The 25,587-nt window shown below is 47.4% G+C and overlaps 1 protein-coding gene across 2 annotated transcripts in view; it reads left to right on the top strand.

The window, feature by feature from the left end:
- The window catches only part of DAAM2 (dishevelled associated activator of morphogenesis 2), a 114,264-nt gene that overhangs the window by 67,016 nt on the left and 21,661 nt on the right, over positions 1–25,587 (top strand). For both annotated transcript variants that reach the window (XM_023212724.1, XM_023212723.2), the window contains exons 3-14: positions 3,665–3,754; positions 7,167–7,241; positions 7,727–7,821; positions 10,269–10,602; positions 11,586–11,696; positions 13,094–13,197; positions 14,267–14,333; positions 15,997–16,114; positions 18,126–18,264; positions 20,920–20,978; positions 21,118–21,302; positions 21,900–22,199. In XM_023212724.1, coding sequence (XP_023068492.1) covers positions 3,665–3,754; positions 7,167–7,241; positions 7,727–7,821; positions 10,269–10,602; positions 11,586–11,696; positions 13,094–13,197; positions 14,267–14,333; positions 15,997–16,114; positions 18,126–18,264; positions 20,920–20,978; positions 21,118–21,302; positions 21,900–22,199 — 1,677 coding nt within the window. The remainder of the gene's footprint in view (positions 1–3,664; positions 3,755–7,166; positions 7,242–7,726; positions 7,822–10,268; positions 10,603–11,585; positions 11,697–13,093; positions 13,198–14,266; positions 14,334–15,996; positions 16,115–18,125; positions 18,265–20,919; positions 20,979–21,117; positions 21,303–21,899; positions 22,200–25,587) is intronic.

Here is a 25,587-nt window from a genome sequence, read left to right as displayed (position 1 = left end):
GGCCTGGTAAAGAGCCGTAAGTACAAGTTCATCTACCATTAGCTCTTGGTCACTCATTCTGTGGTGGGCCATTAGTAAGTAAAGAAAGAATGCCATGTGGTTGGAATGTAGTTTTATACTTGTATTTGCTAATAAATATACCCGGTTAAACCAATCCAGCTCTTTCAATGACAGGGTCCCTGTAAGATGAGATTATGCAGGTTATATGAAAAAGTTGTCCAGCTTCCTTGTCACATCGGGTTTAGGAAAACTCACTGTTTCCCAATTTTTAGCTTTCCTCTGGATGGGGCAAGTGGTGGGGGACAAAGTGTTTGCTAGTGTAGAATAATATCTGGAGCCTGATCCGTGTTAGTCAGGGATGTTTTCTTGAGTAGAGTGAGTTTTGAAAGAAGGACGTGATGGGCAGTGTTCCTATCTTCGGCTCTTGTATTCAACAGATATTTATTGGGCATCTTCAGGACAGGGACCCTTGCATGGCACTTTAGCAAAAACAAGGGTGAGTCAGACAAGTCTTGCCTGCAGGAAGAATAGCATCAGGTATCTCTCAAACAAGTGAACAATATTTCTTGGAGAGACTGCTGGGTGCTGGGCTGTGGGGGGGTCCTAGGGATGTAGTGATGAGCCACCAGAGACCTCCCCTGCCTCCAAGAATGTGAAAGCCTAGTAGGGAAGACTGATCTTGAGGAGCAGAGACAAGTGTGATGAGTGCTAGGACGGGGAGCATTCGGGGAGTGGGGGCATGGGAGTGCCTAGCAGGAAGCTATATTCTAGACTGGGAGAAGTCACAGTGGCCCCTGTGAGCAGTGACATTTTCACCGAGATGGTAAGTGAATGAGGTTCAGGACAATGACTGCAGAAGAAATGGTATATGTGAGTGTCAAGTCAGAAGCTGGGTCCTTTTGGGGTACACAATGAAGACCAGAAGAACTGAAGTTTTTGGATTAAACCCTAAGGGCAGTGGAAAGCCATGGAAGATTTTAAGCAGGGATTTGAGGTGATCTGATCGCTTTTCTAAAAGACCATGCAAGGTGCTCTGCTAAAGAAGGGTTCTGGGTTGACCATTTGGAGGCTTTTGCCTCCTAATCCTACAGGTTAGAGAGAAACGAGCCTTAGACTAAAGTATTAGCAGTGAGGATGGAGAGAAGTGGACAGATTCAAGAGCTATTTAGGAGGAAAGATAATAGGACTTGGTAGGATCAAAGAGTGAGTAGGAATCAAAGAACACCCCGGTTTCTGACATGAAGTGTTGGATGGATGTTGGGACCGTGGACAGGATAGGATATACTGGAGGAGATTCAAGTTTAGGGGGCTGGGATGATGAATTCAATTCACACATTCTTTCTGTACATCAGTTTCCTTTATCTGTAAAACGAGTTGTTACAAGTTATAAATAAATGAATAAACATTACACACTTAGAACAGTGGCTGGGACATAGTAACTCTACGTAAGTACATCAGAGTGGAGACGTACTGGAGGCAATTGGGCCCCAGGGTCTGGAGTTCAGGAAACTGTTGGCCTAGGGGTACGAGTTTGAGAGAGCCTGAGATAATAGCTGAGTCCTGGGGAACAGGTGAGGGAGGACGGTGCCCTGAAGGACTTCATTTAAAGGTAGGCTAGAAGAGGGGAAGTCATCGAGGAAGCGCACGCAGAACATAGGGTGAAACAGGAGAGACTGCTCAGGAGGGTAGTTGCTAAAGAAACCAGGGAAGTGAGGTTGAATAAGGCGCGAGCAGTCAGCAGTCATATGCTGCCTGGGCTGAGCAAAACTACCATTGATTTAGAGATAGAGAGCACTGGCTGGAAAAGACAAGTACATCAATAACCTGAATACAAGCTCATGTGGAACTGCTCTGTAGTTCAGGAAGGGAGAGATTCTTCTTACCTGGGAAGGTCTACTGAAGGCTTGTGGGAGGACGCTGACGCTGTGCCCTAGGAATTAGACCAGGTCCTTAGTGTGAGTGTGGGTACGGAGGCCTGTCCAGGCAGGACTCGCTGTGTAAGCAAAGGCACAGAGGTTGAAGAGGTGCAGAGTTTGTGTTGGGAAATGTAAGGTGCATATAACTCTCCTTTTTCTTTTATTTCTGATTTTGATCGTGGAAAAGAAACCTCAAACAGCGTTCTGGGAATTTTGACAAAGGACTTCCTGGGATACCTAGAGAGCAGTTCTAGGGAAGAACTTTTGTATGGGATTAAATCTGCAGGAGTCTTGAGTTCCAGAGGCAGGTGAACTAATGGGTATTATTTCAAATAACCCTCGTCTGTGCTGTCTGAATGGCAGTCCTTGGCCAGATGGGGCTACTGGCTCGTCTGAATTGAGATGAACTGTAACTGTAAAATGCACACCATATTTTGAAGACTTAGTGTGAAAAAAGGAATGTAAAATATCTCATTATTAATTTTCTACATGATTATATGTTTAAATGATTATATTTTAGATTTACTGGTTTCAATAAAATGTACTATTGACTTCATCTATTTCTTTTAAATTTTTTAACGTGACTAGAAAAATTTGAAAATATATGTGGCCCATGTTATCTTTCTATTAGGCAGTTCTGATCTAGGTGAGAGAAGAAAGTCTTAATATTCTCCCTTGAATAAAAGTATAGGGAAAACGTTACAGATCTCAAAATGTAAGACTATTATACTTCCTTAGATATTGTTTTCACTGTTTATTGTATTTGAAAATATAAAGGTTAGTACTATTATGCTTTGTTATGCTTAATTTATGCTTAATGCAAGTTTCGCTTTTGATTTTAAAAAAAGCACACAATGTTCTCCATGGCTCAATAACTAGTCCTTTGATCAGCCCTTGATTAGCATTAGGCGTTGCTCACGCCTGATAGGAGAAGCAGCTTCAAAACATTTTCAGGGGCTGCCTAGCACAACAAAACCTTTAAATTCACCCCAAAATACCTAGGAATTACCCCAAATATGACCTCATAAAGTTCCAGTTTGCTCCTTGGAAAGTTTGGACTAGCCCGATGGAGCCTGGCGCCTTCTCTTGGTGGTCCTGCAGTGGGAGGGGCTGCCTCCAGCAGGCACTACCTCCCTCGGAGGCAGATCAATGCCTCCCTGGGCATGGCTCACCCATCCTACTCTGATCAGCCCCTTGTCCTCACCAGCTCTCTCCAGCCCGTGCTAGGGCCCATGCTGAGTCTGGGGGAGCCAGAGAATGTCTAGGGGAGAGATTCGCAGGGCAGGTAGACCCGAAGGATGGGGCGAGAATCGGAGAGAGGCAGAACTAGATCTGCGACAACTCCCTTCTTTGTTAGGCTTTGTATTATGGTGTCCACAAGCTTAAGAATGACAAGGGATGGAAGACAAGAAACCGCGGGGCAAGAGGATCAGGAGCTAGCAAAGCAATGCAGGAGATGCGCAGGGAACAGGGTGACCTGAAGCAGGAGGGTGGATTTGCAGAGACAAGGTTGGGGGTGGACAGGAAGTAAAGGGAGTACAATGGAAGACACATAGGGCTGGTTGAGGCAAGGGGATGGGGCTGTATTTCTCACAGAAAAAGAAATGCCCTCTCATATCTTTGTTGCTCTTCGGGAGGAAGATAGTAGGCTGAGGAACTGATCTGGGGGAATTCTAATTTCCTGCAGGACTGACTATTCTAATCTTAACCATCCCTAGTGTCAGACATATTTTTTCTTGTCTTTGCAGGATGAATTGGATCTCACTGACAAAAACCGGGAGGCGATGTTTGCACTGCCCCCTGAGAAGAAATGGCAGATCTACTGCAGCAAGAAGAAGGTGCCCTCACTGACCCTTCCGGCCACATCTCAGGGTCCATGGCATGGGGTGGCTGTTGCTGCCTTGCCTGCTCATCCATTCACCTGATGTTTATTAAGTGCCAGCACTGTTCTAGGTGTTGGAGGAACAACAGTGAATAAAATAGAAAAAGGAAATTCTGCTCTTCTGGAGCTTACACCCACAGAAATAGGATTCTCTTTTTCAAACACCCTTTAAGCAGGACCTGCTGCATTCCAGGACTGGGGCTGGCTGGGAGAGAGACAAAGAAGCAGAGTCTGGACTCTCTCGTGCCTGCTTCCAGGCGTGGAGGGTGGGCAGCCTGGACCATACCTGGAGCAGCTTTGCTATAAGAAATCAGTTTGGGGGACAGGGGTGTCCTCTTTTGGATCTTTAGCTTCCACCCTGTCCCAGGCTAGGGCTCATACATCAGTCCTTGTCCTCCTCAGCATATCCTCCCTCTCCTCTCGCTCATTCAAAGATGCTGTTAGCCTCCTGCTACGGCCCTCCCTAGAAAGGGGTACTCTGGGCTCCAGTCCAGCTTAATTGGACTTGATGTCCTCCCTTCTGCTTCCGCAGTGGCTGTGCATTCTTCTCTCTGCTGTCTCCATCTCTGTGTTTCTTCAGCTTGCCTCTGTCTCTATGTCTCTCTCTTGCCCCCTTTCTATTTTAGTCTTTCTGTTTCTTTTACTCCTGAATTTTCTTTTCATGGCCTACTTTCCTCCTCTCCCCTCCACACTCTCAGTTTTCAGACTCGAGTCCCAAGTCTAAAACTTGTTCTTCTGCCCTCCTACATTGCTTTGGTGTTTGGGGACCAGAGCCTGGCTATTCCCATGCCTGAGGCTCAGGGTCCCTCCCTCCTGGGAGGAGACGGGAAGGTCTGGGCAGAGTCTGAGCCGTGTCTTCTCCGTGCTCCTGTGCCCACTCATAGCTCTTCTCTTACTCTTCCTGCTGAAGACATTTATCCCATCCCCAGGGCTCCACACTGAGCCAGACTGACCTTATAACATTGGAGGATTCAAATATACACCATTTCAGAGTTGCAGGAACCTGGAAAACAACCCAGTGTTGATGCAGTTTCATTCTTGATTTTATAGATGAGGCCAAGAAGGCCTAGAGAGGCAAGACTCACCCATAGCCCACCCAGTCAGTTATGGCAAGTGGCTGCCCATTGCTAGAACCCGGGACTGTCGGGGAGGATAGTGCTAGAGGCTGAGGACCTGTGACAAGAGGCATGGGCTGCACACACTATAAGCCATTGTCTAGTATACTCAATGCACGCTTTATTAAGCACCTGCAGAATATAACATTCTGTGTTTATGCATCTCATTGTGAGAAAAGCAGGTCTTTAAAAAGCTTAAATCATGGAAAGAAGGAAGGAAAGAAATTTCAGGAGTAATTGATCATATCTCATGATTCTCTATTTTCCAAATTGATTTACTATGGAGTTCCCTTAAGTTGGTCTCTTCTACAACTAAAAAAAAAAAAAAAAAAAAAAAAAGGCCAGGCATAGTGGCTCATGCCTGTAATCCTAGCACCTTGGGAGGCTGAGGTGGGTGGATCATCTGGATCATCTGAGGTCAGGAGTTCAAGGCCAGCCTGACCAACATAGAGAAACCCCATCTCTACTATTAAAAAAAAAAAAAAAAGAACTAGCCAGGCATGGTGGCACATTGCCTGTAATCCCAGCCACTTAGGAGGCGGAGGCAGGAGAATCACTCGAACCCAGCAGGAAGTGATTGTGGTAAGCTGAGATCATGCCACTGCACTCCAGCCTGGGCAACAAGAGTGAAACTCCATCTCAAAAAAAAAAAAAAGATTTATTAAAATACAAGGGCATCTCTCACTGCCTTCCAAACCAAACTGTAATTTCCCCACACACACTTTCACAGCCTTCTACCTTCCCACATGCACTTCCTCTGTCTATAACACCCTCCCCACCTGTCTTAGCTGTAATACTCTTTAATAACCCAGTGTTCTTAGACCACTCAGGCCCACCCCCTACAGCCTTCTGTGTTGGATGGATCGCCCTCCAAGGTCTGCTATAGGCAGCTCTACCGTAGAACATTGACCACCTTTTCTCTGGTACTGGACTGTTACGTGGAAGGCAGAGACCATGACTCTTTAGTCCATACTCTGTACTTTCAGAGCTCAGTATGGTGATTGGCATCTAGTAGGTCCCCATTCAGTGCACATGGCACGGGTAAATGATGAGACAGCAAGTGCAGGAAAGGATGTGTTTGCCGACGCAATTGTTTTTGGTGCTGATTCCCCTCCCCAAGGCAGAAGACAGAATGTTTGGTCTTCAGTCATGGAGAATTTAATACGTATAACCATGGTTAAATTTAACATTTAACCCTGTGAAATCATAAAGACCCAAACAAAGCAGCTTTCCTACCGGTCTAAAATTTGTATTTTGTGACACGAAATAGAAAACATCGAGTGGATGGAGCTGAGAGCTGCAGGGCCCGCTGGCAGCTGGCAGAGAGGTGGTTCGTCAAGGAGGGTCTGGAGGAGGTTAAGTTTTCATGCCGATTTGGAAGCAGGAGAGTGGAGAAAGCAGATGGGGAGGAGCCTCCAAAGTGACCTGGGGCACAGGAACAGGAATGAGCAGGACGAGTGGGAGGCCCAGAAGCAGATCCCTTTGGCTGGAGAAGGCTGGATTTTCAGTCAACATTAATATTTCTTTAACTCCCATCATTCTTGCCCTTACTTGGGGAAGAGTCGAGCCTGTCTCTTGAGGGCTGAGCACTGGGCCAGAGGTCCTCGGATCTGGGCTCTGCCTTCCCGCTGCACATCCCCCTCATTCGGGAGTTTGCCAGGAATTAAATCACAGGCCTAAGGGGGTCTCCTGAGTCTTTTCAAAACCCAACCCCTTGGAAATTTCTCTATTTTTCTAAAGTTACTATTTAGTGAGTGCCTATTATGTGCCGAGTGTTTTCTATTAGTGTTCTAGAACTACCTGAAAGACTAAGCTTTTAAATTCCCCAACTGTCACAGACCAATACTTTTGTAAAATATGAGAATGAGATTATCAGAAAAAGTAAAAAGATGTATACAAATAAACACATATTTGAATTAAACAGCCAGGAAATTATATTTCATTAAATACAAGCTGAGCAAACAGAACAAGAGAAAAGAATTTTTAAAAAATGGTGCATGTTGCTCACTGAAAGTACATCCACCTGCATGGTTTCTGCCCGTGTCATTGGCTGGCCATGAGAGTCAATGTTCATCATCTGTGTTTCACCAAGGGAGAAATGGAAGCCTGGGAGAGTATGTAATTTCCTCCAGCCCACCCCACGTGGGCGGAGCTGTGAAATGAATCCCTCTGCTGACATTGAATGAAGCTCAGGATCTCAGGCCACGGGCCTGCCTTGCCTGTTGGTCCATGCTGTCCTTTTTCTTGTTTCAGGAGCAGGAGGACCCCAACAAGCTGGCGACCAGCTGGCCTGACTATTACATTGACCGCATCAACTCCATGGCTGCGGTGAGTGGCCGCCCCTCTCCCGCCCTGCCCCTACCTGGAAAGGCTAAGGCAGAGAGTGATCCCCCCAGCCTCCACCCCCGACACACCAAACTGCCTTTTCCTGCTCCTCAGCGCCCCACTGCCCACTCACTGGAGTTCAGCTTTCCAGTTATTCATGAAATTTTAAGGTAATCCACCCCTCCTCTGTGCAATCTCAGAGTCCCCCAACCATTTAAATATTTTAAAATCCATTTGGGCATCACACAAACTTGGAAAATAAACCGGGCCAGTAATTCTCCCCATTTCACAGATGAGGAAAGTGAAGTCCCAGCCCAGAACCTAGGTCTTCCCAGGGGCCAACATTCGGTCTCAGTAAACCATTCTCCGAGGCCTCACCCTTTCTGAGGCAAGCATGGCCCCTGGGTCACACCTGGGCTGGAGTGCAGGGGGTTGGGAGACAGGCAGCCCAGTGTGACTTCTGCCCCCTTCTACCTGCTGGCCCTCAGATGCAGAGTCTGTACGCGTTTGATGAGGAGGAGACGGAGATGAGGAACCAAGTCGTGGAAGACCTGAAGACGGCCCTCCGGACACAGCCTATGAGGTAACTCAGTTTCCCCCTTTTGCTTCCTGCCAAGTCCCTTCACAGTTGTTCTCCTTGCCTTCCTGAAGCCCTGTGCAGTGCTCTGCTCCCATGCTGCTCCTCCTGGCCAACTCCGCCTCACCTGACTTCACTTCCCAGCCCCTACACCTCTCCTGGGAGGCTGCCAGGCCTTGGGAGGAGGGGAGAGAAGCCTGGGAAAGTGGGATAAACCTCAGGTCCTCAGGAGCTCTCTAAAGAGGAATCGAGGGCAAGTGCTTTCTAAAATTTGTTGATTTATTTTTGGTAAGGGGACAGAATAGGAAGGTGACCAAATGGACAAGGTACATAAGAAAGAGCCGTCTGAGGATGGTGCGGGGGGGCAGGGTGAGTGCCCCATCCAGGAAAGGAGGAATGCGCAGGTAGAGAAGTACTCCAACCACTGGGGGCGGGGGGGGTGTGGTGTCTCTGGATGGGATTTGCCATCTAGAATGGGAAAAGCGGTAGAAGTCCTGGAGCCATAGGAGGACCCCTTTCCCTTCCCAGGCCACAGTGTGTGGGCCCCAAAGTGGGTCTGCTTGTGTTTGGGTCTGCCCCGTGGTGTGCTGGAACTGGCCCGTACCAGCTGGCGAACGCCGACTGTCAAATTTTCAGCAATTTTGTAAGCTGGTTGTTAAACGTAGCTATGATTAAAATTTCAATTATATAAGTTTAAGATTCAATAAGTTATTTCAAAACAAAGGTAATAACTACTTGAAACTCTTCACTCCCAAATTACCTAATTATTTTTCTACATTTTACTATAATGTATACTTTTGAGTTCACATGCATTGTGTGTGCATGGAAACACTATGAAATATGCATCTCTTCTCAACTCTGCGTTCAATGACATCAGTCTGTAGCTTGAAATTGGCTATGCTGGGAGCATTTACACTATGGAAATGAGCAAACAATCAGGAGCCGCCCTCCACTCTTCCCCTGGCAAAGAGCTAGCCATCCATTGCGTGGGGGTGTCTATGTTGTCTGAGCTGAGCTCTCTCCCCAGGAGACTAGAAACAGCCTCAAGAAGAATGGGAGCATCCTAATTGTCTCTTGTTATTCTGGTAGTGGTGGGGTTCTGGAATGGGAAGGGGAGAGAGGAAAGGATGAGGTAGTCAGGAAATACAGGGGTTGAAGGGAAGTTGCCAGGTCTGTCTCCTACCCCAACTTAATTGTAATTTCCCTTAATAATATTCTGATAACAAAAGTCACACATTGTCATTGTGGGAAGTTTATGGAATGCAGAAAAGCATGTAACAGAAAAAAGTGAAAAATACCTATTGTTAACAACTTAGTCTGAGAGCCCATTCTTTTATTTTCTAGGCATATTTGTACAATAACATAAACACAAATACACTTGGGATAAGTAATGTTATTTGTAAGAGTTTTCTTAGATCGTTAATTATTTTACTAAATCAAGGGTACCTGTGTGTGTGAGCATGCCATGGGCATCCGGCGCCCAGGTGAAACCTATGGACTGCTTCTCAGGAATGATATTTTAAACAATAGATACAAAGATAGGATGAACAAATAATGAAAATACAGCTACTAATAATAAAAGTGAGATAGCAATGAATTGTGCTTTTTTATACCTTAAATAGCAAGAGCCAGCTGCGAGTCTGATAACCATCATAATTTTGAAGTACTGAGGAGTGCAAATGGTATTTTGAGATACCTGGTACAACTGTAATTTGGTATGAAAATAGCTGTGATTTCTTGGGGTGACAGAGTCACAGATTATGCTAATACTACTGTCATTTATTGCCGATATTCATCATTGAGGAAAATACTAAATTTTAATTAGAAGTTACCAAAAATAAAAATGTAATTTTCTTTTCCCACCCAAGTCCTTGGATCTGTGAATGCTATCCATAGATTCTTCAGCAGAACAGACTCCAAATTAAGAACCCCTGAGCTAAATGGGTTTTAATGTTTTTTGTTTTTTGTTTTTTTTTTTTTTTTTGCTAACATTCAAGATAGATAACTCTGCTATTTTCTTTAGGATCCCTTGAAATGTAGCTTCCCTAGGTTTAACCCCATGACTCGATGACTCTGATGGCCTTCCTATCTGGAAGTCCTCTTTGTTATCTGACTGTAATTCTCTTAATCTCCATCCTCACTGGAGAGGAGTGTTCAGGTTTAACAGCTCTGATAATTATCATGATCATCCCCTTCACATTCGTACCATTTTAGCTATGCAACTGACAATGATATGCAAAAGCACAGTATTTAAAATGCAAATAAGACACAAGTCTTTTGTGAAGATAATAGGATTTCAGTGCTTTAGATAAACTACAAATAAGCCAAGTAGCTACTGTAGGTGGGAAAAGGTGCATGGTGGTGCGCAGGTAAGGGGGTATCTATTTGCAAAGTGTATGCAGAATCATATGCAAATACAATACATTTTATTTGTTAATGGCTCTGATTTGTAGGTTTGTGACCCGCTTCATTGAGCTGGAGGGCTTGACCTGTCTGCTAAATTTTCTCCGGAGCATGGACCACGCCACCTGTGAGAGCCGCATCCACACCTCGCTCATCGGCTGCATCAAAGCATTGATGAACAACTCTCAGGGGCGGGCACATGTGCTGGCACAGCCTGAGGCCATTAGTACCATAGCCCAGAGCCTGCGCACAGAGAACAGCAAGACCAAGGTGGCTGTGCTGGAGATCCTGGGTGCTGTGTGCCTCGTGCCTGGTGGCCACAAGAAGGTGCTGCAGGCCATGCTGCACTATCAGGTGTATGCAGCGGAGCGAACCCGCTTCCAGGTGAGGGGCCTGGCTGGAGGCGGGATGCCAGCTGGGTGGGACAGAGGATGTCACATGTAAGTGAGAGCCTGAAGATTCTTTGCAGCAGAAACTGGGGGAAAAGGAAGGTAATGTGGTCTGCATGCCTGCTCCTGGAAGGTAACAGGCGAAGAGTACTGGGACCTCGAAGGCTTGTATAAAAACACATGCAGGGCCTTAAGAGTTATGAGTTTGGCTGGGAAATGGACTTGTCCTCCTTACTAGTCAGTGGGTTCCTGGAAGCTGGAATATTGGCCTGCATTATTTTTGGGGCTCTACATCTCCAATGTCAACACCTGGCTCATGATAGGGGCTCAGTCAAGAATTGTTGAATTGAGTGCAATTACTGAGATCGAGATTTTAGGTGCTATGCTTGAGCCAATGCCTAATGTGGGACACTGGGACCATCCCTGGGGGGCTTCAGCCATGCTATTCTCTTTTCTTTCCCTGACCTGCCCGGAAAAGTGTCGATGAGATGAATAGTAAATATGAAGTGTCTTAGCACAGTGCCTGGCACAGAGTAAGTCCATAGAGATGTGAACTGATGTAACAAACCCTATGGTTTGTTGCCCAAAACTGGGTCCTGACTCTTTGCAGAAGATGGAAAAGGGATAAAAGCAGTGTCCATACCATAAAGGAGCTAGGCAGGGAATACATATGAGCTGTAAACAGCTGGAGCACGATGATAAAGCAGCACTGAAGCACTGCTCAACCATGTAGACCAAGCCCCAAAGGGTGAGTGGAGAGGAAGTGAGGCAGCACTACCACTGAGGTGAGCAGAGGCAAGGGAATTTTCTAGGCAGAGGTGAGGTTTGGGGCAGCCCAGAGTAAATTGGACAGACCTGATGAGATGGAGGGAGCAGATGGGGTATTCTAGGTAGTGGAGGCGACAGGAGTAAAGATGCAAAAAGGCCACACTTGTGGGGGACTCAGCCTCTCCTGCTCTGTCCTGCGTTTCCACCTAGACCCTGCTGAATGAGTTAGACCGAAGTTTGGGCCGGTACCGGGATGAAGTGAATCTGAAAACAGCCATCATGTCCTTCATCAATGCTGTCCTCAATGCTGGAGCTGGAGAGGTGGGGTGCCTTCTCCTTGCCCTTGCTGTTCCCTGACTTTCTGGACCTGGGGTAGAGTGTGTGAGTGTGTTGCTTCCCCAATAATTGTTTTTGATATTAAACCCGGGAGGGCTCCTGGGGAGTTGCCTGCGTAGGTAGCATCATGCATTGTGAACAGACCCAGAGCTGAGCTGGCTGATGCTGGCTCAGGGTGGTGGGGAATCATTGGTGGAAGGAGGGTGAGTTTGGGACCTTGTTTGTAGAGAGCTGTTTCGGGACTGTTTTCTGGTTGGCTGGTCATGTTCTTCTAGTGCCTTCTGTTAGGTATGCCTTCTGGTTTCCCTTACTTTTGGGGTCAGAATGGGATTCTTGGAGTATAAAAATGGCAACAGGCCAGGCGTGGTGGCTCATGCCTGTAATCCCAGCACTTTGAGAGGCCTAGGCAGGTGGATTGCCTGAGGTCAGGAGTTTGAGTCCAGTCTGGTCAACAGGGTGAAACTCCGTCTCCACTAAAAAAATGCAAAAATGAGGTGAGTGTGGTGGCAGTCACCTGTAATCCCAGCTACTTGGGAGGCTGAGGCAGGAGAATCACTTGAACCTGGGAGGCGGAGGTTGCAGTGAGCCGAGATTGCGTGATTGCACTCGAGCCTAGAGGACAAGAGCAAAACTCTGTCTCAAAGGAAAAAAAAAAAAAAAAAGCAACAGTAGAAGAACTTGAAAAGCAAGTGAACGTTCCAAATTCTAAGGCAATCAGATGCCCTGGTCAAGGTTAACTTGAAGGACAGAAGGGACAAAGGGAGCAATTTAATGATCTTTACTTTCCCTTTTTTTCTGCTGGGAAAACAATTTTTTTATTTTTATTTTTTTAAAACAATTTGTCCTTATGCCCTGGGTTAGGGAAGGCCGGTTGGGGGAATAATCTTCCCCTCAGGTGCTAACATCACCTTTGTTGGTACCAGCTTTTCATGGCTGTCATGTGCTCTGATTAGCTGGTAACCACACCTCATCAGGGAATTGTAACAGGTGTCATCCCTGTAGATAAGTCATGTTATGACCATTTCACAAATGGGGAAACTAAAAGCTTTCCCAAGATCACAAGACCAGATCCAAGATCTGTCTGATTCCAAAGCTTGTGCTCCATGTCACTCTACAACACTGCTCTTTGATGCTGAAGGCTAAAACTGGCAAGGGGCTTGAAGGAAGTGGGGCAGGAGACCTAAAAGAAGCTGGGCTTGCTTTAGACTAAGAAATAAGGTCTCCGTTCTTTCTTGGAACTCTGGGACTTGAAGCAGCTCCAGGTGAGTTAGCTGTGGGAGGTGTGTTAGGTCTGTGGCTAGGGTGGTGATGAGGGCTCCACTGGGGATGTTGTGGAAATTGAGATCTGCCAATAAGTCTGGCCCTCCCTTGGTGACCCCCAGGATAATCTGGAGTTCCGCCTACATCTACGGTATGAATTCCTGATGCTGGGGATACAGCCTGTGATTGACAAGCTCCGGCAACATGAAAATGCCATCCTGGACAAGTAAGGTCCAAGCAACCGTCTCCATTGCAAACCTGCGGGGACAGTGCCTCAGATGGGGATGGTTGGGACCTTTGTGAAGGCTGCCCTTCCCTCTGGAGGCCAGCTGCCATACCCAGCATAGATTCAGAATCTGTTCTGTGGGGGGCAGGGGTGCCCTTGCCTGTTCTCTTTGCTGACCGGCTTGTCTCATCTCCGATGTTATAGACAGGTGAACCCAGTAGCCCTCAACCATCGCAGTACTGCCCCCTGGGGGGCATGTGGAAATATGTGAAGGTGTTCTTTGCTTTTCAAACTGGTTGGTGGTGGGCAGTACTGGTATTGGTTGTTGGGGGCCAGAAATGCTAAATGTCCTGCAGAACCTTCCTGCTCAACAAAGAAATGTCCCACCCAAAATGCTTGCTATAAAGCCCTTGTTGATCCAAGGGCACAATTATGTTCCCATGTGATACCAGTGAGGCCCCACTGGTTCTGTCCCATTCGTTTAGGCTGTTTTATTACACTAGGTTTTAAGGGACAGAGGAAGAGGATGGATCCTTTTGAGGTGGAATGAGTGGATGTGTGCATGAGGATAGAAAATGAGGGAGAGATTAGTTTTGAGGGCTGACTTGGAGACCCTATGCAAGTACTGGGGAAAACAGACATAGGGCTGATGTCCTCAACTGAGAGACATTGGGCAACGCCTGCAGACATTACATTCTTGGTTGTCACACTAGGGGGTCCTGCTGGCATCTAGTAGGTAGAGGTTGGGGATGCTGCTGAACATCCTCACAGATCGGCCTTCCACAACCGAGGATAAGCAAGCCCAAAATGTCAGTAGTGCCGAAGTACAAAAGCCCATTCTAAGGTGAAGGGACCCCGGATTGGCCTCCCTGAAGGAAGGTCATGGGATCTTATAAAGATCAGACAGTGGGTGTCCTACAAACAGTGGCTTCTTTCCCATTTTGCCTTCACCTTGCTTGAATGAAGCTTTCAGATTTAGCCAGTGGGGGGCTCAAAGGGGCTGTAACCCTCAACCAAGGGTGTGTCCTGGCTGTAACGTCTACTCTCTCTGCCTCCCCATTCTGTCTAGACATTTAGACTTCTTCGAGATGGTGCGGAATGAGGATGACCTGGAGCTAGCCAGGAGGTTTGACATGGTGAGGAGCCGGCAGGGTGGAGCGATTGCAATAGGGCAGTAGGGTTCCTGGTGGCCCCACAGCCACTTTTCTGGACCCTGTGCTGTGACAGGGCTGGTGTGGGCTGGTTCCCTGGTGGGCACCCCCATGGCCAGGTCCTGTGATCAGAGTTCTCCATAGAAACACAACCAATAGGATACATATAGAGATAGATAGATGAGAGGGCATTTATTAGGGGAATTGGCTCACACAGCTATGAAGGCTGAGAAATCCCATGACAGGCTGGAGTTATTGCATGGAGAAACAGGGAAGCCAGTAGCATGGCTCAGTCTAAGGCCAGGGGCCTCAGAACCTAAGGGGCCACTGGAGCAAGTTCTGGAGTCCAAAAGCTGGAGAGCCTACTGTTCTGATGTCCAAGGGCAGGAAAAGAAGGCTGTTCTGGTTCCAGAAGAGGAAGACAGAAAATTCACCTTTCATTGGCCTTTTTGTTCCTCCAGACCCTAAGCTGATTGGACGGTGAGCAGCCCACAGGATGGAGCGATGGCAGTATGGTAGTAGGGTTCTAGGTGGCCCCACAGCCATTTCTCCAGGACCTGTGCTGTGGTGGAGCTGGTGTGGGATGTTCCTTACTCAGTCCTCTGAATAAAATGCCAGTCTCTGGGAAACACCCTCACAGACACACTCAGAAAGAATGCTTTACCAGCTATCTGGGTATCCCTTGATCCAATCAGGTTGACAACTAAAATGAACCATCACATCCCACTTCCAGAGCCTTGGCAGTATGCTGGCTGTGGAAGCCTCCCCTGGGAAGGCATCGGCCTAGGAGGAGACTGAAACCCCCAAAGGAAAGGGAGCAAGTTATTACATGTGATTAGTCTCAAATACCTTTCCTGGGCTGACTTTCCCATGCCTTCCAGCAACTTCCTGAGTCCCCTCTCCCCATCCCTAACCAGATCATGCTTAGCAAACTAAATTGTATTTTCATTTTAGCCTCAGCAACCCTGAAAGCACGCAACTCTGCTTTATTGTATTATAAAATCCCTATCCAAATAGAAAGCTACTTTTGGGTGGTGCTTTACAGTCACTGAGTGCATCCCATTATATTTTCACAAAAGCCCTGGATTTATAGATACAGAAACAGAGGTTAGAGGAGATAAGCAGCTTGCCTGTTGTTGTACAACTAAAGCGTAGATCTGGGGTTTGAACCCAGGTGGTGGCCTGCGCCACATGCCACCTGCTACTTTGAATCTTCTGTGCCCCTGCTCCCTTCCCTGAGTTTGGATCAGTAGTTCTCAAGCAGGGGCGATTTTGCTCTCATCTCCCCTGGGGACATTTGCAACATCTGGAGACATTTTGACTTGTGTGAGAGGGTGCCACTGGCATCTGCTAAGGAGAGGCTGGGGTGCTGACACACAACCTACAATGCACAGGGCAGCCCCCAGCCCCCACAATGAGGAATTATCTGACCCAAGATGCCAATAGTGCTGAGACTGAGAAACCCTAGTTTACATAATTGACTATCTCCCTCTTCCTTTTGTCTCTCTCTTTCTAAGCCTGTGCCAGAGGCAGGGGAAGAAAACCTCTCCTATGAGACAGGGCGTAGTGGAGGGAAGCAGGCTCTTCTCTCCCTTGCTGACTTCCTCTGCTGCCTACCCCCCAATCACTGTGCCCTCTTCTCTCCCAGGTCCACATCGACACCAAGAGTGCTTCCCAGATGTTCGAGCTGATCCACAGGAAGCTGAAGTACACGGAGGCCTACCCCTGCCTGCTCTCTGTGCTGCACCACTGCCTGCAGATGCCTTGTAAGTACCCTGTACTTGCTGCTTCCCTTGACTGGCCTGAGCCTTGACTTGGGGCAGGTTGAGACAAGACTTTGGGACCTCCCTGGATTGGGGAGTGTGACCATATCTCCCTGTGCACTTGCTCTTGGGAGGCCAGGCCCCATGATGGAGGCCCCTGCTTTTCCTTCCCTCCTTGGGGCCAGGTCTTCCACTGTCATCTGGGGAAGGAGCTGGGTACTTGGCCCTGAGAAACTCCAACATCCTAGTCCAGAAACAGTAGCTTGATCATTGCAAAGTTAAATAGCTCAGCGTTCAGCTCATGATGGGGGAGAGATCAACATGTTGGGGAGTTCCAAAAAGTTTTGTGCTTGGGGGAGTAGCACAGATGTGGAATGAACATGGTTTTTTTATTTCTTAAGGTTTTATCAACTCCTTTATCTAGTCCTTGTTGGCTTCCCCTCTTACACTCTTGCCCCTGCTTCTGCCTACAAATACCAAATGTCAGCATCTACGGGAGCAGATGGCTAAGTTCTTAAGATCCAGGTGGGCACAGTGATTGAATAAATTGTGCATAATTGCTAATAGCCACTCCAGAATGCAATTTGAAATGAGCTTTAACTGTACCCCTTGGTACTTAAGCTCTTCACAAAGAGAATATTTGAAAACACGTGTGGCCCACCATAATGGTTGATGTTGGCGGTGTCAGCAATCATAGTGACAGTGATGGCAACTGTGACTTATTGTGTGCCAACTCTGGGCCAGGCATGACGTGAGGTCCTTTAGCACATCGTCTCTGAACCTTAGAATGACCTAAGGAATACACATTATTATGTCCATTTGAGTAGTGAATGAACCTGAGGCTCGGCGAGATATTTACATATAGAAAGAATTTTGGTTTCTGTGGGGTCAAGGGTTGAGATAAAACATGTTCTGCCTCTGTGAGCTAGTGACCTGGCTTTACACGATTTTGCTGGGTGAAGGGTAGACGGTAAATGGTACCACTTTGCTACGCATGTGTCAGTAGACTGGTGGACAGGATAGATGCAGTGACCTGAATGAAGAAGCTATCAGTTCTCCAAAGCTCATTGCAGAAGGTCTTCATGGAGGACATATACATCTCTGGGAAACCTGACTTCTTGTGCTCCCAGGGATTCCTCTGTTTCCTGTTCCATGGGCAATGTGAATGGGTTCTTCTACTCTGCCCCAAAATGGGACTTTGCAGACTCAATATTCTACCTTGTAGGCATTGTGGTTTGCTTTGCTGTCAGGATTGAACTTGTTGGATTTTTATGATGGTCAATAGAGATAAAGTGCTAGGGATTAAGGACCAAGGAAAGGGAGTTTTTGGTTATTACATAAAAAGGAAGTCCATGTCCAGCCAGATGACTGTCATTAGAGGGGATGAGAGTGAGACTCTATGAGACCGCACACAACACACTATGCCTTTACCTTCGTAGTTCAAGGTCACTTCCACAAGAAATCTTCTCGAATTCCATTAAGCACTTCTCTAACCCATTTTGACTCTCAGTGCACACCTGTAATCAGTTTCCCTTCATCTTTCTCTGTAGAGTAATAGTGTAGATAATACTAAAATCTTTTTTTTTAAAAAAACTTCCCTGGAGACTTCATTATTCAGCATGTAATATTTTGGAGCAGATGGTTTTTATAGATAATGTAAAAAGCAATCTGCATTTCCTGGGCATAGTATGCTTAGGGTCCAAACAAGGAAGAAAGGCAGCCAGAAAGTATTTCAGGGAGTAGAGAAGTATATTGGGGAGGTGGCTGACACATCCGTAGAAGTCTAGTTGCTGATAATCAAGAGATGACTGAATCAGCGAGTTGCCATTATCAGCAATAGCATTCCCTCTTCCTGTAGACTGGGAGCTTACCCAGTAAGGAAGAAGGGCATGAGGAGCCCTTCTCCATGAGGAGAAGGGCATGCCTCACCAGCCAGAGCCCAGGCAGTGACTCTAGGGTGGGGCCCTAGGGGACTCCAGGGCTCAGGAAAGATATGATACCTGTCATCCCTCAGACAAACGGAACGGTGGCTACTTCCAGCAGTGGCAGCTCCTGGACCGCATCCTCCAGCAGATTGTCCTCCAGGATGAGCGGGGTGTGGACCCTGACCTGGCTCCCTTGGAGAATTTCAATGTCAAGAACATCGTCAACATGTGAGCAGTGGCCAGCCTTTGCCCTGTCTTCCTCCACCTTCCTCATCTCTCTCTGGTCTCACCAGCGAAACCTCGGCTCCCTTTCACAACCCAGTCATCCCCAAATGAGTCTTGGGGAGTATTGTCCAACAGAACTCTCTAAGCTAATGAAAAAAGTGCCATTTCGTTACTGTTCAATGTGGCTATGGAGTACTTGACACATGGCTAGTATGACCAAGGAACTGAACCTTAAAGGTTGTTTCATTTAAATTAGCCACATGACACGTGGCTAGTGATTATTGTCTTGGACAGCCAGCACAGGTGTACTGGGCATGTTCTCGACCCTCAACGATCCACTGCATGGGTTGGATAGATGGGGAATTTAAACACATTAACATAGAACGAGGGTCAGCAAACTATTGTGCATGGGCTGACTCCAGTCCTCCAGCTTATTTGTGTATGGCCCATGAACTAATAATAATTTTTACATTTTAAACAACAAACACACAAGTATAAGTGACAGAGACTGTGCATGGTGTGTAAAACCTAAAATATTTACTGTGGCTCTTTGTAGAAAGTTTGCTGACCACTGACGTAGAACCTGACCATTCAATCATGAGGTTGCTGGATAAGGTTGTCAGTGCCTAAGGCCTTCTGGTTTACCATAGTTTATTGACCTTGGATAGAGAAACACAGAGAAACAAATTTAAATTTATATCAGTTAATAAGAAGGCCTTACATTAATGTACTAATTTTTAATTTTAAGCTTTTACTTAACTTTCAGTATGAGTTTGAGCCACTTGCCCTTAAAGGAGATAAATTGGCTCTCAATTCATTTTATGTTGCATTCCAAAGCCAAGTAGACAATTATTTTCCAGCTATTCTTGCTACTGTTTTCATTTGCATAGTCAGATGTTGATGTAGTTAAAATCCTAATTGGTATGTTGGACGAGTGCAACTGGGAAAGTGATCAAAAGGTAACTTTAGTTTTATTTCCCACTAATTCATTATGCTATTTAGTAGGCAGTCTTTTCCACTGCTAGAGGATTAGACACTCCTCAGGTCCAATGAAGTTTTTACCCCTTCTTGGGTAACAGAAGTCCTAAGATCACTTTCAAGTGCAACACAGTCTGAAATCTACAACTAGGAGGACAAGAATCATGACATTCTAGACACGATTTAGCCTTAAATCTTTCTCCTCCACCAGCTAGGGCCAGGAAACTGGAATGGGTGTGTATGTATGCATGCGTATGTGTGCACATATGTCTGTGTGTGATATTTGCCTTTTCTCTGTTCTGTTTACCCTGTAACCCCTTCTATCTCCCACCCCTCCTTTCTATTAACCCATCTGACCCTCTGAAGGGGCAGCCTGGGGATAGGAAGGAAAAAGGGAAAAGGTCTTACTTGATAAGGTAATTTAGTAAACAGGCTCCCTGCTCTCTCACCTTGGCATATGGTTAAAGACATCAGTGTGTTCCTGGAATCTTCAGGAGTTCCTTGCTGGGTGCCTCTCACTACAAAACCTAGCTCGCTGGCCATGCCAGATTTTTGTTCCAGCTGGCTGGCTGCTTCCAGCCCTTCCGTCAGCCCCTGGTTCCCTGGCAGTCCAGTGCCTGTAGACTTATGGTGTAGATGTTCCCACTTTTCGCTCAGGTGGAAACAGCTCCCCTTGCATGGGACTGTAATAACCACACCCCAGTTACTCCACAAGGCTTAAATCTGACCCATGGGCAACATGCAATCTCTTGTGCCAACAAACTCTAGGAGTGCTGGCAGGGCCGCGCACAGCAATGTTCTCTTTCTTTTGATCCCAGGGCTTTGCTTGGCTCCAAGTAGGGCCCCAGTCTACCCTGCCTCCCTCCCAACTTCAGGGAACATGAATCAAAACTCTAGGAGAGGGCCCAAAGGAACCCCTTCCCTGGATGGTGATGAAGGAGGTAGCATCTTGGGGATAATAGCAGTGGCCCTCTTCAAAGAAATGTCTTCACCAAATATCTCCCTCTCCATATTCTGTTCTCTGTGTCGTGAGTCTAAAAGTCAGGGGTCTAACTCTTCCACATTCTCAGATTTGTAAAGGAAATGATTCTCGGGATCTCGTTTTGGGATTTCACCTCTGTTAGGCCTTGGTGTCAAGGTAAAAGCTGAATTTGAACAGTTTCAAGAGCTTGGCATGAACAAGGCTGTCGTCTGTGTCACCCTGAACACACTCAGTCTGTATTGCTGGTGTGGGTGATGTCTCTTGCTCTTACACATTGGTCTTTGGAAACCTGGACCATGGTAGGGCCAATATTTTGATCTCTTTTAAAGGTAAACCTATTTTTACAAGGAGGTGCAAGTCATGATACAACTCTTGGGGGCCTGAGGTCCAGTCCTAGTTCTACCATTAATTAATCTACCCCTGTTCTCTGAGCCTCAGTAGCTCCAGCTGTATCACAAAGGGGCCAGGTTATAAGGTATCTAAAGGTCTTTTCTCTCACGGTCTCCACAGACACATAATGTGAATGGGGCAGGGGGCCTGGAGAGACACCTGGGAAGTCTAAATCCTAGCCTCCTTGATGTGGCTGGACAGACTGGAGACCAGGGTCCCCACCTGGAGGATAGAGAGATGATGTCTCCTGGGAAGCTGTGAGTCAATGGTCAACAATTACATTGCCCCTTCCCTCTATGCCCTGCCAGGCTCATCAACGAGAACGAAGTGAAACAGTGGCGAGACCAGGCAGAGAAGTTCCGGAAAGGTGAGGGGTTCTGCCTAAGCCTGCTGTCCACTCCACATGCCCTTCCCCTGCCCAGCCTGTAACTCCATGTCCTTCCAGGGAAGGGGCCACATTACTCACATTCTCTCCTGTTTCCTCTCCTGTCCCACCCCCATTCCAGAACATATGGAGCTTGTGAGCCGTCTGGAGAGGAAGGAACGGGAATGCGAGACAAAGACGTTGGAGAAGGAAGAGATGATGCGGACGTTGAACAAAATGAAGGACAAGCTGGCCCGGGAGTCCCAGGAGCTGCGCCAGGCTCGGGGACAAGTGGCAGAGCTGGTAGCCCAGCTCAGCGAACTCTCAGTACGCAAACATCTCCCCCTTTACATAGTTGAGCCAAGACTCTGGGCTTCAGGACAGGTGGCCAGAGCAGGTGTGGGAAAGGCCAAGGACCCCAGTATGAGGGAGAAGAGAGATGGAGACCTTGGGCCAGGATAGAAGAGACCCTCGAGGCTGTACAGGTGGCACCTGTGTGTTAGTTAGAAAAATAATGTCCCTTCCTCTGGGTGACACTGTCCCAGGAAGCACACCTTGGACAGCAGAGTGCAGCTGGAATTGGATCCACTTCCCTCTCTCAGCTGGAGACCTTGTGCAGTCAGTAACCTACACAACTGCACAGATCTATCCTGTTGTTGCATTGTGATGGCTATGACTCTGATTGTCCACTGCCTGTGTGTGTGACTTTTGTGTCTGTCTGTGGGGATGGTGGTGTGTGTTTGTATGTGTTAGATGTTTGGATGCAGAGAGAGAAAATGGGGCCAAATGTGTGTAGAAGGTAAGGGTAGGATTTGGGGTCTAGTATAGAAGGAGACTAGGAGTAAGGAGAGGAATCAAGGTGGGAGACCTAAATGGCATCGGTGCTAATGGCTTTGTCCTTGCAATTTTTCTGTTTCCTCACAGACAGGCCCTGTATCTTCCCCACCACCCCCTGGGGGCCCACTCACCTTGTCTTCCTCAATGACAACCAGTGACCTGCCTCCACCCCCTCCTCCTCTGCCCTTCGCCTGTTGTCCCCCTCCACCACCACCACCCCTTCCTCCCGGGGGACCCCCGACTCCCCCAGGTGCCCCACCTTGCCTCGGCATGGGCCTGCCCCTCCCTCAGGACCCCTACCCCAGCAGTGACGTCCCACTCAGGAAAAAGCGTGTCCCCCAGCCCTCCCACCCGCTGAAGTCCTTCAACTGGGTGAAGCTGAATGAGGTGAGCATCTGGGAAGGGGCTGGCGGGCCCATTCTTCTACAGTAGGGTAGTCAGCCTCAGGGACCACCTGCCCCTTGTTTGCAAATCTCCACTCCAGGTCTTTTCTTTGGTGGCGGGTAAGGGCAGTCATGTGGATGTACAAAGTGGGTTTTCTGTGCCAGGCACCTCATGGTCCATGGGGAGAACACCTACCCTGGGAGAGACGCTTGGCATGGGGCAATGCTCACATTGACAAAGTCGTCTACAAATGGAATTTGTGTTTGCCCAGGGTTAATGGAGTTACAGGCAAGACAAACACTGAGTAGAATTCAAGGACAGGGTCCATTTGCAGGAAAGGATGGAAAAATAAGCAAAGAGCTTGGGCCAGCATCTAGGTTTTGGTAAAGATCAGGGCAATGTATACAAAGGACTAAAGAATTTGATGGCGAGACATATCCATTTTGACATCTTCCTGGGGGAAGCTACACACACTGGCCTCATGTCTGGACCAGCAGTGAGAGACCCTAATGAGTATTATCCACTAATAATCACCAATCCCAGAACCACAGGTGGGGGTCGATTCCTCTGTGGGACTCTCATGAGCATAGAGTACAGATGCCCTTGGTTGCATTAGACCTCTAGCAATCGAAGGCCAGTTCCAGCCTGGACCAAGCCCTGCCTCTGGTTCTGCACAATGGCAGTCCTATTAGGAGGACTAGCTTTGTCCTTGAGGTAAACACCTGCATGGTAACTGGTTTCAGTTAGGCTGGCTCACTGGGATTTGAAGCTGGGATGAATGGATTCCACACTGACCTTTATCCTATGGGCCTGTTGGACTAGCTCTTGGTGAACTCATAACTATACCATTGTGTTTGAGCTTCAGTGAGCTCAAATGCAGAGTCAAGAGATGCAAGATTGCTAAGTAGGTGGTCAGCTGTCTATTAGGGCTCTACTTCTAATGGCAGACCAGGTAGATGAATAGTAAGAAAATGCCATTGTCCTCTCAGAGCTTAGGATCTGCCAAATTAGGAAGCGTGTTCAAAGAAACACCTAGAGAGCCTGGGATGAGTTAAGGGTGAGGCTCTAACCAACCCAAGTGTGGCTTTAGCGGTACAACCTCTGTAAATCACTCAACTTGTATCTCAGTTTGCTCATGTGTGAGATGATCTCGAAAATTCCCTCTGCCTCTGGCTTTATAATCTAGGTGGAAAGATGAAGTGTGAACACAGCCCATTTGTAGTTTCCTGGGCCTCTGATAACATCTCCAATCTGAGTTACTTAAGCTTTAGAGCCACCTGTTAGCAGCATTCAAAGCAAGATTGTTGAGGTTGGTGACAGGTGCACTGCACAGTTGTACCCTGTGGGTGCTCTGTGGCCATGAGGTGAGCCAGAAAGACAAACTGCACATGAGTAGGCCAACTGCTCTGCAGAACCAAAGGCTGCAGGCTGTGCAGAAAGGTTCATTGTTTTGTATTGTGGTAAAAAGAGAAATAACGTTTTTGTCTCCTATTGTCACAATTTATAATGTAAGATTTTAAAGATGTAATAAAAAGTTATCGTGCACATCAATGATGAAGGAAGGACAGCCAAAGCCAGTAATATTTTTGCAACATTTTCATCATATGAAGCTGTGTGCTCAGGAGTTTCTCTGGGTCCTGTAATAGTAAAGTCTACACAGATTCCCCAGGGGCCCAGAGCAGGCCAGAGTCTCATTTCTATACTGGAGAGTGTGGGTTTGTTGGAATAGACAGTGGGGGACATTTGGAGAAGTAGGGAAAGGTGAAAGACTTTTAAATAACATTTGAGAACTTATCACCCCAATCCCAAGCTTTTAATTGTGTGACGGGGCAGGTTATGGAATCATTTGAGCTTCAGGTTCCTGATCTGTAAATGGGGCAATAATAATGTCCATCTCAAGAGACTGCAGCCATGCGGTGGCTCACACCTGTAATCCCAGCATTTGGGGAGGCCGAGGCGGGCAGATCACAAGGTCAGGAGTTTGAGACCAGCCTGGCCAACATGGCGAAACCCCGTCTCTACTAAAAATACAAAAATTAGCCAGGTATGGTGGCACACGCCTGTAATCCCAGCTACTCTGGAGGCTGAGGCAGGATAATTAAACCTGGGAGGCGGAGGTTGTAGTGAGCCAAGATTGCACTGCTACATGCTGCACTCCAGCCTGGGCAACAGAGCAAGACTCCGGCTTGAAAAAAAATAGAGATTGCTGTGAGGATTAATTGACTTCCTACATACAAAGTACTTGGAACAGTGACTGGCATATAGAAAGTCTTCGTATAATAGGTTATTATTAGTGGCCCTACCATGTATGTTGGAAGTATGTTATCTCACTTAATTCTCACATCAACTTGGTGAGGTAAAAAAAATCATGGAGACTCAGTTTCCTTTTATGTGACATGGGAGAAAAATCTCATCCCTCCATCTTCCCACAGTCCCACAAAATGGTAGGGCTGGGAATGTCAGCAGGCTAGGCCTGCCTGACCCCAAAGGCAGTGCACCACGGGGGAAACAACGAAACATGCTTTTGAGAAAGCTTTCCCTGGCATGTGAAGGATATCTCCAGCGGGCAGAAGTCCCAGGAGTCTAGACTAGAGATGATGGGCTCTTGGCCAGAGTGGTGAGAAAATTAAATTCGAGAATTATGCAAGGTGGGCACATCAGGGCAACGCGGTGAGTGTCAACATGTAGGGAATGTTAGGAACAGACTTACCGCTTTCTGGTTCCGGACCTCAGTTATACTTCCTTGAAGAGAGAGAGAGAGAGAGAGACAGAGCCTGAACTTAGTCGGCTGTCTCATGGGAAATTCTTCCCAGTGTGGAACAGCCAGCTCTGTCTCTCCAGCCCGTTTCTTCTTACCCCAGCCTCACCAAGAATAGAGAAGGATGGGAAGCTTTACCTTTGCAGGCAGATTAGACTCCGGCTGCACGCTGCTTCAGCCAGCTCCGTCTCTGCCTTCCCTGATTCCATTCCCTTCTCATCTTCTCTTTGCCTCCCACACACCCCTTTCCAGAAGCCCGACTCCTCTCCTAGTCCCTTCCCCTACCCCACTCGTGCTTCTGTGAGCACACACATGCTCACACACATACACTCATACACAGCGGTTGTTTCTGCCATGAAAAGAATGCATCTGTGTTGGGGTTGGCCAGCTGCCTGTATCCCTTGCTGCTCCAAGCTTCCCAGCCGCATTCCACGAGAGGGTCCCTGGCCTTCAGAAGGCCACAGGAATGTCCCCACCCCCTGACTCTGGCCTAGCCTCCCCTTTCCAGAGTTTAAGAAAATAACAGTGAGTGAAAGGTATGTTTCTCTCTCCAAGTCTTTCTGAGGGGGAGTTGTAGGGAGAAAGAGGAAGAGGAGGCATTAAACAAGGTTCCCCCGGCTGTGCTCTAGGTAG

Source organism: Piliocolobus tephrosceles, chromosome 5 (genome assembly GCF_002776525.5).
Source record: "Piliocolobus tephrosceles isolate RC106 chromosome 5, ASM277652v3, whole genome shotgun sequence".
NCBI lineage: Eukaryota > Metazoa > Chordata > Mammalia > Primates > Cercopithecidae > Piliocolobus > Piliocolobus tephrosceles.
Note: the sequence above shows the minus strand (reverse complement) of the source record. Positions and strands in the feature narration are given on the sequence as shown.